We start from the raw sequence: 16,332 nt of genomic DNA on the forward strand, positions 1-16,332 counted from the left end.
CTGTTTGTTTGTATTATGGCCAAATAAAACGCCAGAGGACATTTAAGTTGTATTTTTTTTTTAATACTAAAAATCAATGAAAGAAAGAAATTCTATTCTGTGAGACTTGAATAAGAAATGTGTGTTTGACTCAAACCATGTCAGCAGAGAGTGACTCAAACGCTGCTGTGCTGTAACACTGGTAACCCCAAAGTGTTTCCTCCAAAACTATTGAGGTCACTGGAACTCATTCACACCGAATTAAACTCTAGAGATTCATGGTCTGCTAGATAGACACACTCAGACAGACACACAGAGGGGAAGTTGAAACAGGAAGACTGTTTTACAGAACGTCTTTATAGCTGTAAGCTTCGTGTTGAAACTTACCTTGTCTGGATCCATAAGGGAGCGAACACCAAAGCTCATGCAACCAAGCAGCACACTCATCCTGTTGATACAAAGGCAGAGAGACAGACAGAGAGAATAAATGAGTGGAATAAAAAAAATATCAGAAAATTCTCCTCTGTCATGCCGGTGTGTCATCTAACCCAGGTCAGACACCCGAGATGTGTTTTCATCCTCCAAAGGTGTTAAATAAAATACATCAAACAACAAATCCAAGCAAATTAATATGATTTTATAGTGTTCAATTGATGTCAGATTTTGTCAAGCATAATCTTGTCCCACAGGTACGCATCCTCATTTATAATAAAACAGAAGGCATACAGATTCATCCCTCGAGTGAATTTGGGAATGTTGGAAGCAGAATTAAACTATAATGAAAATGACCAAAACAATAACAAAAAGACTAAAGCTGTGAAAATGTGACGCTTGGGAAATATTTCTCCCATGAAGAGTAAAACTGACATCAGACAAATATATTATCACTTAGTTACGGCAGCCTGTGCCTGGTGCTGATGGAGGATGTTTAATAATGCATACATGAGAAAAATAGTTCCGGACAACCTTGCAGCTGGACAGGAGTAATGCAGCGGCTGCTGCTGCTGCTGCTGCTGATGATGATGATGATGATGATGACGATGCTGGCCAACAGCAATACTTAATTCCTGAAATGTTTCTTGGCAGCATTCAGTAGAACGAGCTGGTGACCAGAAACCACAACTTCCATGGAATCCAGACTCAGCGGTGAGAAACTTTTCAGCAAGAACAGTCAGCCGTCAGTAGAAATGAGCATCTCGTATACAACAGACAAAAGCTCCGTTGTCTTTTTAAATTCAAATAAACCCCATGAAAAAAAAAAAGACCAAAATCAATAATCAGTAGCAGAAACCAGAAGCTTAATCTTTTGTTTCATAGACTTTCATTGTTGCCCACAAACTTTTGAGTAAGTTTCTCCACGCTGGCACGTCTGAGTACTCGAGGCTCTGATCTATATGTTAATGCTAACATGCTCACAATGACAATACTAATATGCTTGTGTTCAGGAGTTCACAATGTTAGTTGAGCATTTGAACTTAGGACTAAAATACAGAATAGGCTGATGGGTCAAATGTCATTTGACATTTTCGCGCAATTTGGCCACAAAACAAATTATTGGACGCCGAGATGACTCGCTTCTCTAAAATGTTCTGGTTTCAAAGGGGCAAGTCATGAAACCATTAAAGTTAGAATTCATTAAGATTCTTACAAACGTGTTAAGTTGTGTACAAAAGTGTCCTGAGATTTTTCAGTCGAGACCAAAGTGGTGGATTAAACCGAGCAAATAACCAAAACTCAGTGAACAGACGTCACCCCACAAACATGCCTGGTTAAAAGCAGGCCACACTGTTCCAGTAGGTTACATCTTCCTTTATCAGGATAAACATGATAAACACTGCAGTTTATTTTTAGTCGTTTCCACAAACACCATCTCGCTGCTCTAAATATTCACTAGCGCGTCAAATCCACTGCTGAAAGTTCACGAGACACGTTTGATATAGAAAGAGAATAAGATGATAGAAATAAAGTGAATAGAAAATGCCGGACTATCATGCTTTCATTCAGTGTAAAGAAAGAATTGTAAAATGTTCCTATGATCAGTCTATTAATTTTGTTAAGTTAGTGGCTGAATATTTCAGAAGTGTTTGATTGGCGTGAAGGGACACGTCACCACTCAATCAAAGTGCTGCTGCTCACGCTCGTGTCACGATCAGCTGAGTTCGTCCACAGCAGCACTTTGGCAAATGTTCGCTGGTGTTTAAGAGGATTTACTGAAGAAGCACTGCTTCCCACAACTTTTTCTTTTCTTTTTTTTTTCCACGGCAGCACAACAGGGAGCGTTTAATAACCACATTTTGTGACATTTGAGCTGGATCTCATTTGAAATTGCTTCTGAGATGAACACGGGGCTGAAAGCACACCGCTGCAGAGGCCACAGGTATGATTTGCTGTGTTTTCAACAACCCTCAACTGACTAGCCTCGACACATGGTCCAAACCTGTCCGTTCATATGTGTGCTGGCCTTGGGTCCATCGGAGGGGACTCAACGGGCTGATCTCAAGGTCATTTCTCTGGGCTACTGCCGGATACAACAAGTCAGGGGAGCCGGTCCTATGATTGCTGTTCATCCGAAGTGACAGACTGCCTGCGCTGAACAGATGCTGCCCTGGTTTGTCGTAGAGGAGACCACAATATTGTCTTTGCTTGTCAAGAGCATCTGGAGAATCAGTGGTGGTGTGTGAAGAAGTGCCCACAAGCTTTTAATAAATCAGGTTCTTCACAGCATGATAAAAGCACCCAGGTAATATTCCTGCAATCGGACACAGATTTTATCCAGAAAACATAAAAGAATAAATCAAATGTGTACTGTAATTCTACTGGAAAACATTTCTTCCTGCTGGCTTTTCCCAATAAATACCACGCAGACATTTGGTGTGAATGAAGCTTAATTGCTTTCCAAAGAGCTCTTAATCTGCGGCCCAGAAACCGTCCCAAAAAAAGGTCTTTATCTTAATAATCATTCCATGATCTGAACTCCACGATCATGTAAGCTTGTCCCTGCGCACAATACATCCGTGGACATCCTTTGAACTACACGCTGTTTTTCATTTACTGTACTGAAGACAGCAAGAGACGATTAGAGAAAAACGGGGAGGAAACCCAGTGGCTCTTCCACATTCATGGCAAAGAGCCTTTAAACAGGCTCCAAAACAGTGTCTCCAGTGTTTCCAGCACATAATAATGCTTTTCTTCTGCACTCGCAATACAACACAGCGCAGGGAAAATGTGTGGTTGGCTCATTCAACCATATGTCCTCCGTCCCCAGCAATGACCCTGTTTCAGATTAAGTCTGCTGAGGCAGGGAGGCGAGAGTAACACATTCATTCTGTCAGATCCAGAAACAGGCAAACAAAGGAGAACACACACACACACAGCATCAATTATAAAATGGTATTTTGCTGCCCCACTGGCTTTGTGCATATTTGAAACGCTTGTTGATGTGTTGCAACTTCTCAGAAAGCATTTTAGTTTCCTGTTAACGACGGTGTCAATCATCATCCTGAACTTTCCCAGCAGGTACCTGGTTGTGGAGTTGGAGTTCCACATTGTGACGAGAAGTCTCTTACGAAGGTCGCCCTCACACACAACGCTGAAAACAAAAGGGAAAGAAAATAAGTCAACTGCTCCCAAACTTCCAACTCAGACAGAGTTCAGGGTGAATTTCAGGCCGTCGTGCAATTACACACGAAGTCAGTGGAAAGACGCGTCGACTCGCCAAGAGGCAGCGAACGGGTGCAAAGACGCATCAACGGTGAAAATATTTCAACCTCAGCCAGAAATTGGCGCTTATCCCGGGGCTCGATCTTACTTTGAGACGGCACTGAACGAAGAGGGAAAACGGGGGAGCGAGTGACGGGAATAAACAAAAGGAACCGGAGTTCCTTCTGAGGTTTGAGATCCGTTGTTCTGAACATAAACAGACAAATATTAAGGTATTTTTGAGTCTTTATTATGCGAGCAAAATAAACTGTTTTGAGAGCAAATTTCAAGTTTCTAACTAAAAAATATATAAACTGAGAATAAATTATTTGCATTGCAAATTTTGCTCTCAAAGTTTTGTTAGTTTTGGTCACAGAATTGAGAATTTGTTCTTTTTGGCCGCAAATCGAAAACCTTTGCTTGCAAATTGAAAACCTTCAGGACAGTGAAATGAAAAATACCTTCATTCACATTCAGCATTGTTCCCGCTAACAATTGAACTTCAGGGTTTTAATCAGTACAAGTTCACACAGCACAGTGTGACGCCTGAGCGACACTCAACTAAGAATTCAATGGAACTACACTAGAAACATCATCTTGAAGGATTGTAAAATGGTTCGTGACACTGGGAAAAGTGTGTTTTTTTTTTGGTTTTTTTAACAAATTGGCTGAATGCTTACAAGTAAAAGGTTTGTAAGAAGACGGGGTTCCTGCAGTGAGGAACCATCTGAGTCTTCTGTCTTTCTCGAGGATCGGCGTCTGGAAACATCCCAACCTGAAGAACACAGCAAAATATTGTGTTAGTGTCCACAGTGGGTTGTTGTTTTTATGTACCGTCCCGTATTGTAGCGCGTACCTTGACATAAGAGTCACACGGCCCGTTGCACTCGTGCAGCATGCCCCTCGCCTCCAACACTGAGAACACATATAAAAACAGCTGAATAAAGTAGAACTTCCACATCACATCAATTATGTAAACACATGTGCATTTTTCAGACGCTGGCTCAAAATGCCCCAAAATAAAGGACACAAAATCTATGTTGTGATGTAAAGCTCTGTGTTGGGAGGTTGAGATCCTGTCAGGTTTACAGCATTCATGCATGAACACATTTGCAACACATTAGGTTTGTTCACATGGAACAAGTGTTGACGTGCTGCAGGACCAGACGGTGCAAAATGTAGAAGCATATTTCCGGTACTTGTGCCAGGCTGCCATGTTGAGCTCGTCTGATTTCTACTAACTCCCCTATATTTCTGCTTCTCATTTAAGCATGTGGAGGAAGAACGAGAGGACGTCTGAATGCTGAAATAACAAGCTGTGAAAATGATTTGAAGCCATCATGTGTTTCCAGTGTCTGAAAACTCAGGAAGGAAATCTGCATACTTTATAGGAGCAGCTGCAGGTTTGGTGAGTAAATTAACATTTGATGCACTCTTCTCTGCCTTTATCATTTCCAGCGACGGCATTTTGTTGTGAGTTTTATCATCCTTTTGTCATAAACAAAGCACCTGCTGGGGTTTTCAGAGGAAAGATAAGTGGCTCAAACTCAACTGTTCTGCAGATATCTTATAGAAGATAATAATACAAAGCCAGATTACTTATTCTGTTACATAATGTAAAACCATCGGAGCTATGATGTGAGAAGACAGAACATTTAGGTACAGCTAAAAGTAAATAAAAGTGGATAAAACAAGCACTTAAACCTGCACGATATGGAGCTGGCACAACAAGAGAAGAGCCACCGGTCTGTTTGTCACAAACTACATCCTACAAATCAAAGCACCCAGTGCACTTTGATTTAAATTACTGTGCGAGAAAAGTGTTATTTTCTGTGGGGGTGAATCCTAAGATGAAACATAAAAAGCACTTTTACATGAACAGAAAACAGCTCCTGTCTCTGTAATAAACACAGTTCACCCGTGTGTTGACCGTGTTTTTTGTTGTTCGAGAATAATTTATCCAATTTTAGAGGGGGGGGCACAAAAAGATGCTGAGAGGGGAGATGGAGGATCAGGGACAAACATAGGGGGGGAGGTGATGGGCTTTGGTTGCTGGGGCAACCAAAATAAACAACCACTCCAACCAAAGCTTTTTGTCATCAATGGCCGCGGATTGAACGGCGGTCTGCACTGTGCCATTCAACGTTGAGACAGTTCATGTTCATGTGTGACAAAAAACAATTTTTTTTAAAAAAAAGTTGCTTTTACATCTAATTTTTTTAAACTCTCCATTTATTTTTATCAGAACTTCATCAACCTCCAAGCAGGCACACTTCGTATCACACTTTCACCAAAACGAACAAGCGTCCTTCTACATAAGCAGCTTTGAACGGGACTCACCGCTGACAGCAAGTACTTCATGCTCCAGGATGATTGACAGCTTGAGTTGACCTATTGAAGGTGAGAGAAGAAAGGTCACGACAGGTACCACGGTTGAACTTTATGCTTTATATCATCAAACGGCTCGACAATTCGGGACGATTTTTTTTTTTTTGTGTGTGTGCTTTCTAGCAGAGATCAATTCTCATATCTTTTTAATAAATATGAATCTAAAGCATCGTGATTATTAGCTTAGCTTATCGGAAAGACTAGTTTGACGGGAGCTTTTGATTCTTGGCAGCAGGGACTGTGTATTGAATCATATTTGACAGAAACCAAATATATCTGATACGGGGATCTCTTTTCTCATCCGAGACGTATATATTTTTACAAATTGTCTCACTGTTCCTTTCACACATTTGTTAACAGGATAATATTGATAAAACTGTTAAACACACTTTCAGATAATCATCACTTCATTAACTTTCCTCTTTTATAAAATGTCAAACGTTAAAAAAAACTGGCAGCAAAGGAAACACAAACTGACACTTGAAAAGGCATCCAGTAGTGTGAGTGTGTGTACATATGTGTGTGTGAGTGTGTGTGTACATATGTGTGTGTGAGTGTGTGTGTACATATGTGTGTGTGAGTGTGTGTGTACATATGTGTGTGTGCGCCTGTCTTTGTCCGCCGTGCATCAGCTGTCACTTTTTCTCCCTCCTTTCCCGTGAGCCTCCCGAGCTGCTAACCACTCCAGGAGACGTGTTCACCATGTTGACATGGCCACAGCTAACATTGGCTTTGTGCTCTTCTAAATGGATCCTGTTCATAAGAGCAGAGTCCGAAGCTAAAACGAGGGTGCCTCGTTGTGTGATAACGCCGCTGGCACTTCAGCGCTTGGGTACGAGGGATGTTTGTCGTTCCCACACTGAACTTGGCTTTGGTTTTGTGCTCCTGGCCAACGCGGAAGAAGAACAAAGTGGAAAACGCGGAGAACATTCTTGCTGATCTGAACCTGCCCTAATACAACCCTGGAAACAAAACGCCTCTGGCCGAGGCTTTCACCCAGCACGGCTGCATCAACATGAGGACGGAGATGTAGGTTCACGTGAAGGCAGCTCCTGTTTCATGTGCTGCAGCGCCGGGAAAACTACATGAAGTGGACACGACACGCTCACAAAGGTATCCATGATGGTAGTAAACGGGCAGGCAGGAGCTATGATGGGATTTCCTTTATTCTTAAAACACGGCAGGTGTTTTAATATAAATCAAAACACTGCTCCTACTGATTCACTGTAACATCCAGACAGAAAAACATGCTTACAGTGAGGATATCACTCATCTGGGCTGTTAAACTGCAGAAGATAAACCTGCAAAAAGTTTTTTTTCAGTGACGAGAGAAGAACCAAATAAAGTTTATTATTGTTACCATGACAACAAAGGTCCAGCACGCCCTGTTGCTGGTATTGTCCTGACTTTTATATGTTCACAAGCTTTATTCAAACACGAGGACCACATTTTACAAAATGTCAGCCAACAGAGGGAGAAGACTTAATCAGGCAGACCGCATGTACGTTCTGTACGACAGCACAGTCATCGTCAAGACTGTAGGTTTTATCAGATGCTGCTGACAGCAGCCACACGGGTGATTGGTGATGTGGCAGATATATAAGAGCATCCCAAACCGGGAGGAAAATCTGGCCTGATCCATGCAGAGTCTGCTGGCTTGAAATAAAGTCTCTCAGCGGTGATTTCCTGATGAATTCTGAAATGCTCTACTTTTGAATAAATTAGGATTTATGCACGAGTACCCAATCTCCTCTAATCAGAGACATTTCCATCACGGAGTAAAGTTCAGCTGGAAACAAGAGCTCCAAAAACTATTAAATGTTCCTAAAGTCGAGTAAATCCCGATGACGGACGAAATGCACACGCAGAATTTAGGATTTCGGGCGTAATAAATAACCGAAGTTGAATTGCATACATAGCTGTCATTCAAATAAAGATCCAGAGAAAATATCCACTCGTCTCTCATTTATCCACAGCTTTGGTTCGTCAGAAATGCGGCGAATGCAGCCTCGGGTCGCCGAGAGCCATCGGCGGCGGTGGAGCTGATGTGCATGGAAGGATTTAGAGCAGGAGCCAATTCAAAATGCCAAGCTTGCTCAGGTGAAGGAAGGAAAACAAGCCTTCAGTGTTGGAGACGTTCCAACCTCACACCATTTAAGCAAAAGAGGCCATAATTAAAATAATACAGCATAATTTAAAGTCTTTTTAAAGCAGCAGTAAAAAAAATAATGAGTCCTCTCCACAATAAAAGTACTTTGGAGAAACAGAGAAGGTTATACTAAGAGAAAAAAAATATGCAGGAAGGAATAAAAACACTGAAGTCATTGTGAACCATTGTGTTTTCAGAAAATATTTATTGCTTTGACTACAAAGAAGAAAGAGGTTCAATTTTCTAGTGTTTGAACATAACCTAGACTCACAGCGCCGTAGCAACCCTGGCTATTACCAACGCTGCAAACACTTTGCATTTACACGGAAATTAAAAACCACCTTTCCACGAATCTTTGTGTAACTTTCTACATCTGCTCCACTTCCTCCCTCAGTCACCGGCAATCAATTTACAGACTGACTGCTCTCCATTTAAAAACAGACTAAACTGAAATGACCCCTGAAATTTTATAAAAAGGCAATGTTGATGTTGAGGATAATTATGTTATTGTATTATAATTCCTTTCGTCTGTGTTGTTTGTATGAATCTATTTCCCTGATTTCACTGAGCAGGTGAACGTTTTCTTGTATTTTTTTTTTTGTATGTGCTTTGTTTGCTTATTTTTTCTTCTTCTATTCAGTTTGCTCTCGTCTCTAAAAGCAGTTTGTTTGCTGCAGACTTAATCTCACTGACAGTGAAATCAACGCTCATTAAATTCTGTCTCGCCCACCAAACATCCAACTGTGGTTGATGAATTGTGATGAATTTATAAAATGATGTATGCAAAACAGGACAAATGTTTTGCAGAGGTAAAATATTGTAAGACAAGAAATCAGGTATTAAAAAAAACAGATATTTTTGAGGAGGCGGCAGATTAAAGGCTCAGAGACACTACATGGTTCCTCCCTATCCGACTCCTTCCCAAAAAAAAATAATTATTTCTTAACATTTCTTGCAGATCACTTTTAAGTTTTGAAATATTCTCTGGCTGCCATGCACCTGCAGCATGTTCAACAGATGTTAATGCTCCTTTTTCCTCCAAAAAGCTCCATTTTCACTTGATTTCAGATGATCCAAAAATGCCTTTGACTTATCCACATGATGCTGTGATGAGGTCACAGTTTCCTTCCTTCTCCTGATACAGGTGTGCAGCTCCACCCTGGTATCAGGCAAATTGACCTGCAGACGAGCAGTTTTATCTGAAAGTGTCCTTGTTTTCCAGATCTCGTCTTGCTGAGTGTCGTTTAACTGCCATTTCTTGATGATATTGTGGACATGGGATGTGCAAGAAGGAGGAAGGACCCGGATATCTTTTAAAAGAAATATATATATATTTATTTAGCCTTCCTCTGCTTTGTTCCCATCAAATCCCCAATCAGGCTCACAGAAACCCATTAAATGCTACCACATCTTCAGTTCATGAAAATAAAAAGAACATGAAGAAGAAAGTAACCTTAAAAATGAATTTCCAATTAAATTAACAAAAAAACAAAAAAAGGGAGGTCAGGCTCCAGCTGATGGGAAGGTTATGTAGTGTGTGTGTGGCTCTTTGTTATCCTCTACCTCTCACTCCTTCTATCTCAGCCTTAATAGGCTTTGCTGCTTATTTGTTCAAATTTACATGTGAAAACCTCCCCCCCTCCCCCTCCCCACCCCGCCAAGAGCCTGCAGTAAAGCCAGGCCAAAGGACACTGTCAGTCTTTATGTGACAGTTAAAGTAGTCATTATCAGCAGAAAGGAGCAGAGTTAATCCCTGTTCTGTAACATTTGCTGTGAGAATGGTGGTGGGGGTGGGGGGGGGGGGACAGGACATGTTTTTTGAAAAGTTTGAGAAACTGCTGTATAGGATTTAAAGTTTTCATCCGGGGCGACCGCCAATTCATCCCATTTGATCCAAGAGGGAACAAAGAGCAGGTTTGATGAGAGACACACAAGGTGTCCTCTCATTTCTTCCCTGAATTTCTTTTAACAGGCTTCTTATATAACTTCCTAAAAAAAAAAGAAAAACTCATCTCCTTCCGTGTTCGCTGCCAAAACCAGTCAAACGGAGCTCTCGCTGCATTTATCTAATCAGGGGAGTAGATCAGATTTATCGTGTCCATTGAATCCGCAGAGGGAGACACCTCCATGTCAGATGCCAATATGTCTTGACAGACAGAAGAAAAAAGGTCTTCAGAAATTCAATATCTGGAAGACTGCACGATTAATATTTCTAGAAGAGCTTGGCATGTATTTAATATTTAATCATCTGAAATGCTCCCTGCACATTAATCATGATGACAAGGAAGTTCCATCAGTTAAACTCAACCATTGTCAGACTATCCATTCAGAGAAAAAGGGGGAAATGCTTCCCGGGGCGAGGCCAGCGAGGGAAAACGCTTCCAGTCCAGAATCCAGTTCGCCCGGATTATAACGTTTCTGTTTCCCGTCTCTGTTTGACTCTGGCTTTGCCTCAAGCCGTGGTAAGTACTGCAGTTATCAACTCTTATAGTGCAAGTCTGTGACTGTCAAACAAAAGGTTGAAAGAGAAGTAAGAGCTGAACAAAAAAAAACTAAAAAATTCTTAGCTCAAACCACTTCAGTCAGTAGTTATATATCAAAACTTGTCAAATCACTTTAGGTTTAACAGCGGGGCCATTTTCTGTTACTGTTAGGAAGCAAAATAGTGGTTTTTTTGGTAGTTTTAGCAGCTTCTAAACAACATGTTGAAAACATACCAGAGTCAACGACAGGAGTTGACACTCAACGCTCATCATATCGAGGACTGGAGTAGAGAATCTTTAGGTGTCCAACAAATGCCCGATGGCAGGAGAAGACTCACCTGGTGAGTGGCAGTAATTCACTCTTTAGCGGTGGGAAATGTTTCCCTCGGAGGTCCACGGGCAAACTCTACCAAATAATAGACGCTTTGTGAAAGAAGTCGAGCTCAAAGCCAAATCTGATCCAGTTCTGAAAAGGCCACACTGTCAGAACGAACTCAGCGAGAGCCCAAGTGGAATAATCACGCAGCACCACGTACATATCACATCAGACATCAGCCAGAATAGTTCACAAATAGTATCTTGTGATCTCTTTGTTTTTCACCTTTAAGACTGCAGAGGTCAGTTGACAGTAACCTCCATGAATACCATGCAGTTATGACACCACCAGCAGGAGCAAAATGGGAGGGGCTTGTAGGAGGAAAACTACTGATGGGAATCCTTCTCTCTCACAAATCAACTAAATAAAGACATAAACCGAATATCCTTCATCCATTTGGAAACGCCAGCAGTTTTCTTGCATATCAAAGCACTCGTTGTTTGTGCTGTAACTACGTGGACATTTCACAATAAAACTATACGATCCCCTGCTGTGTTAATCAAGCTCCCCACCCCTCCCCACCACACCCCCCGACCTCCTCCTGACTCGACAGCACCATGCATACAAAAAAAAATTTGCCTCTCAACTGTAACCACACCCCTGTAATACCTTATCCATATATTCATTTGTGCTGATAAATACTGGATAATGGATGAGGCTTTAGTCTCAGCAAACAGTGCAGGTGCACCCTCCTCCAGTTTGGTTAATACCCTCCATAAATGATTCAGGGTGTCACCAGATGAGGAGGGGAAGCCTCATTACGAGGGCGAGGGACACGTCGCTACATCTGAGCCCACTTGTTGCTGCGACTAATGTGCTTCTCATCTCAACAGGCTGCAGGATTGAGTGTCAGACCGACATGACGCAATCCTTCACATGACATTGACACATTCCAGATGAATAAAAACAGATAGAGGACGCTACCCTGGATTTATGCATCAAACTATCACAGCTAAAACAAATAAAATAATGTGATCTCACCGTGGGTGCTGAGGAGGAAGGATGAGGCCTCCGGAGAGCTGCCGGGAGGCTGGCGCAGGTAAACTCTGAGGCAGCTCATCTCGGAGGGATCGTGCGAACTGCAGATGGGACGGTTTCAGCAGCTATGAAGAAGAGGAGAAAGAAACTTGATACCTGTGCGTGTGTGCTTTTGTACAATATGCATGCAGTGAAAGGCAACAGGAAGGACACACACCATCTATTTTCAGATTTTTGAGTGACATGGACTGGTCTAGTACATTACTTATTACTATATTCCTTATAAATCAGTAAAATGCTTTGTGACACCTTTAAAAGGATGAATATAAATATTTGGATTCATTTTATTTACTCAGTCTGTTGTTTATTGGAAGTAATGATTGCTTTAGCAAATACGGCTTTGTTATAATACAGCAGCTACAGAGTTTTTCCTGTTTTTCTATAGTTTGGTTGGTTTTGCACCATTTGGGCGTGAACACGTGGGTGACATTCACTGCACTGTTTACAGCTGTCAGATGGATTTACAGCCATTTGACAAATGCACATAGACAAGAGTATTAATAAAAATGAGAGCCAGTTTTACATAATATGTGTAAATGGTAAGAAATGTGTTATTTGTGACACAAAAGATACTTTTGTCACTCAAGTTAAAAAAGTTAGGTGGCAAGTTGTTTTTTTATCTGGTGTTATTTAGTATAATTTAAAGCCAACAAGGCAAAGCAAACTACAGCTGCCTCAAAAAAAAAAAAAATTAAACCAAAAAAACATGGTTTTAATACCCAGATTAAACAATCAGTGAGTGTACACAGTTTAATAGACCACACTAATCCACCGTTGTGTTTGTGTGGCAATAATCCAGATTACTTTCCAGCATGATTTAACACACCTCCGGGTGAAATGTGACACAACAACAACAGCACATTTTTCAGACATCCTGGCCCAGTGGAAGTGTACCAGTAACCGATAGATGAACTTTCCATATTAATCCTGGTTATCAAGCTGTCCACCAATAAGGATCCCCATTTAATCCTTATTGAAATTGAAAAATCGGGTTGATGGATTTCCTCCTGCCGACCACACAAATCGGCACATATCATACAGCAGGCTCACAACAATGGCATACAGAGAAGCTATTTTGGGCCTGACCAAAAAAAATTTAAAAAATCATATCTCCAGTTATCTTTCTCCTTCCTCTGGACTTTAAAAAGGCAGAAATATGTTTTCCACTTCTCTTCTGATTCTGTCCCTCCACAAAAATCCCCTGATTCATTTGGTCCTTATCAGTTAAAGTGAAGGGAAGACAAAGGACCTCTCTGAAACTCATACTCGTGCCTTCCTGAAGGGGAAGCTGGGCAGATAATGCTTCTGTGAAACAGTCTGTGTTGGAGGAACAGAACTGGACTTCTACACATCAGTCTCTCACAAACACACAAAAATACACTCCCCCCCCCCGATGTTCATTTATGTTCACCAAGGAAACTCCCTATAAAATTCAAATTGTCATGTGTCCAATACTCAAAAACAAGTTCATAACTCAAACGTGTCTTGCTTTATTTCCCAATTTCACCTACAACCACGAGAAGGAAAGGTTTTTGGTTTATTTGGTTTATTTTACTGTACCATAGTTTTATTGCTTATTTCTCTGGATTGTGATGTTTTTTGTTTTTTTATAGTTTCACTTCCTTTTCATATTCTTCATGTCATTTATATTCCAAAAATGTTTTGCATATTTTATTTACATATTGCTCTTTAACATTTAATATTTGAATTGTGAGTAGTTTTTGATAAGTAGTAATATTTTTCAACTTGAGTGGACCAGAAATAATGAATACGTTTTACAGTCTGTCAGGCTGATGTTGTGTATCAGGTCCGAACACACAGGGACAGAAGTTTTTATCCGCTGGATGTATCACAAGCTACAAGTTGTGTGTCCTTATACTTCGATGTAACAAATATTAAATATGCCCCTAATAGTTTCAGGGCTGATAAGGAAATGCACTATAAAAAAAAAAAAAGCTATACAGTTTGTGCAAGGCAGAGAAATGTGAGAAAAGGGGGCAATATCGGGTGCAAATGGAGAGGAAGGTAAAAGACGACGGAGACTTAATTAAGATGGAAGAGATAAGTAGGCGAGAACAAGACGTCTTCTCTGAAGAGTTGCATTTTCAATTTGAGCTGGGAGATTGGGGATGATTGTGCAGTTCTGGTTGGAGGTGAATCAGAAGAGAGAATAGACAGAGATCAAGGGGGAAAGCTGCGAGCACCCAGTGAGTGACACTCAAATACACAAGCAAACAATGAAACAAACTCATGACGAGGCAAATAAAACAAAAGCTTCATTAAAGAAAAATATAACAAAATGTAAAGTGGCTAAATATAAATCAAATCAAAAATCTTGGCAAACAAAAAATAAAGTTGAGATCCTCAAATTTGAAGGATCTACATTTTTTATTTTAAAAAAAAATCCCATGAAAAGACCAAAACTAACACAGTAGAGTTCATCGCGCAATATTTTCTAGACTTTAAAAGAATAGTTGTTAAAGTGAGTCGCAGCAACCAAGGTTTGCCAAAATTGAATTTTCTGTCTTGATTTTTGACATGTTTCACTACACGAGTGCATAACCTTGAAGAAAACTGTTTTCTGTGAACCTGAAAGTTTAGCCACAAAGCTACACCAGCACTGTTTCATCTTTATAAGGTATAATGTCATTTATGAAGAAAACAAAAAGGGCAACTGACTGTAGAGTAGAGTAGCAGTAGTCAGTAGTAATTGCTGTAGGATGTGTCTGTTGTTTTCCGCCATACAATCCAATGCCACTGAGTTATAGTGCTCGGAGTATAACGGGTTGCAGTCTTGGTTGCTCCCTTTCACCTGGATCTTGTTTTTAGAAAGTGCCAACTCTTCCTCCAATAAACCCCCATAAATCTTTTATCCATTTCAGGATGACATATTGTTTTAATGACGCTGTGGACAGACTAAGAAGGTCCAGGCTTGCAGACAGCAGCTCCACAGTGATGCAGTAAATCCTGCAGCTTTCCCCAGCAAAAAAATACAAATAAATCAGTGTGACATTATTCAAGTCATTATCTACTAGTTAGCTGCTGACTAGTCAGCATTTTTGTGCAGCATTTTCATATTCAAACATATATGTTACCTAGTTAGTAGCTTCTGAGCAGATTATGATTGGTGTTTTATAAGATATAAGGTCAAACTCAACAATACATTAATTTAAAAATTAAAAACAGTAGGATAGGCTAACATTAATATTATTTATGTTTTTTTTTAAATTACAGTAGTCTAAACTGTGGTCTGAAAAAGGATAATCAAAAGGAAATGTCAACATCTGGGTCGACACACTTCAAATTTCTGCATGCCTGTAATTTAAGAACAGTCAATAAAAGTTTAAAGACAAATCATCTCCTTTTTTAAGAGACTTTTGATGCTTTAATTGAAAGAAACCTGTTTTTTTTGTTTTGTATTTATCCTAATAGGAAAATCAGCAAAACCATTATTTCCTAAATATATATGTATGTGTGTGTGTGTGTGTGTGTGGGTGTGTGTGTGTGTGTGTGTGTATTGCTGTCTCCAGCCAAGGTGAGCAATGTTTAGTCGAGGTTTTAACAAATAATACAATAGCACAACCTACTGGACACAGTATGAAATGCAATCTTTAACATTTTACACTGAAAAACCAACATACTGCACCAACTTGAACACTATTATGTGTGCTGAACTTTTTTTTTTTTTTTTTTATTGTAAATGTAGAAACAAAACAAAGACTATTTCTGCGGGTCGCATAAAGATAACAAACCTTCCGGTTGGTCGGTGGAGGTATGGCTTCTTTCTGCTGCCAACAGCAACTTAAACATGTTGACGGCGACGCTGTAAAATGTGATTGTTCCTGGCGAGTTATCGGCATCCTTAAAACATGCATACAGCCGCATTAAACACGCGTTAAACACGCGTTAAACTCCCGACTGTGTTGAAATAGCGAGAGGCTAATAAGTTAGCTCTAATCTCACCTGTAGCCTACCTTTCGACTTGACGTGGGAGATAAAAGGACTGTTTACGTCAAACGGACACTGGAGGCACATTTTTATGAGACAGCGAGCGCCTGTCCCTTCTGCATTTTTGTGTTTTCTCAGGCGGCAGCGGCGTCTTCGCTAATCGTGCAAAGAAGATCACGTGAATGTTTCACGTGGGGAAATAGCAAATTGGCGCCGGGCAACTGAAGTGCGCATGCGCGCCAGGAAACTATAGCAACCACGTTTGGAATGGG

At 40.5% G+C, this 16,332-nt stretch overlaps 1 protein-coding gene across 1 annotated transcript in view; it reads right to left on the reverse strand.

The window, feature by feature from the left end:
- rgs3a (regulator of G protein signaling 3a) overlaps positions 1-16,178 on the reverse strand; it is a 119,616-nt gene extending 103,438 nt beyond the window's left edge. The window contains exons 1-7 of the mRNA XM_069171579.1: positions 16,087-16,178; positions 12,056-12,177; positions 6,019-6,069; positions 4,535-4,593; positions 4,359-4,453; positions 3,500-3,568; positions 367-427 (exon numbers count right to left, since the gene is read on the reverse strand). Coding sequence (XP_069027680.1) covers positions 367-427; positions 3,500-3,568; positions 4,359-4,453; positions 4,535-4,593; positions 6,019-6,069; positions 12,056-12,134 — 414 coding nt within the window. The 5' untranslated portion in view covers positions 12,135-12,177; positions 16,087-16,178. The remainder of the gene's footprint in view (positions 1-366; positions 428-3,499; positions 3,569-4,358; positions 4,454-4,534; positions 4,594-6,018; positions 6,070-12,055; positions 12,178-16,086) is intronic.
- Between the last annotated feature and the right edge of the window lie 154 nt (positions 16,179-16,332).

This window comes from Embiotoca jacksoni, unplaced genomic scaffold (assembly GCF_022577435.1).
Source record: "Embiotoca jacksoni isolate LCO1_2020_lvr unplaced genomic scaffold, fEmbJac1.0.p SCAF_10, whole genome shotgun sequence".
NCBI classification, from domain to species: domain Eukaryota; kingdom Metazoa; phylum Chordata; class Actinopteri; family Embiotocidae; genus Embiotoca; species Embiotoca jacksoni.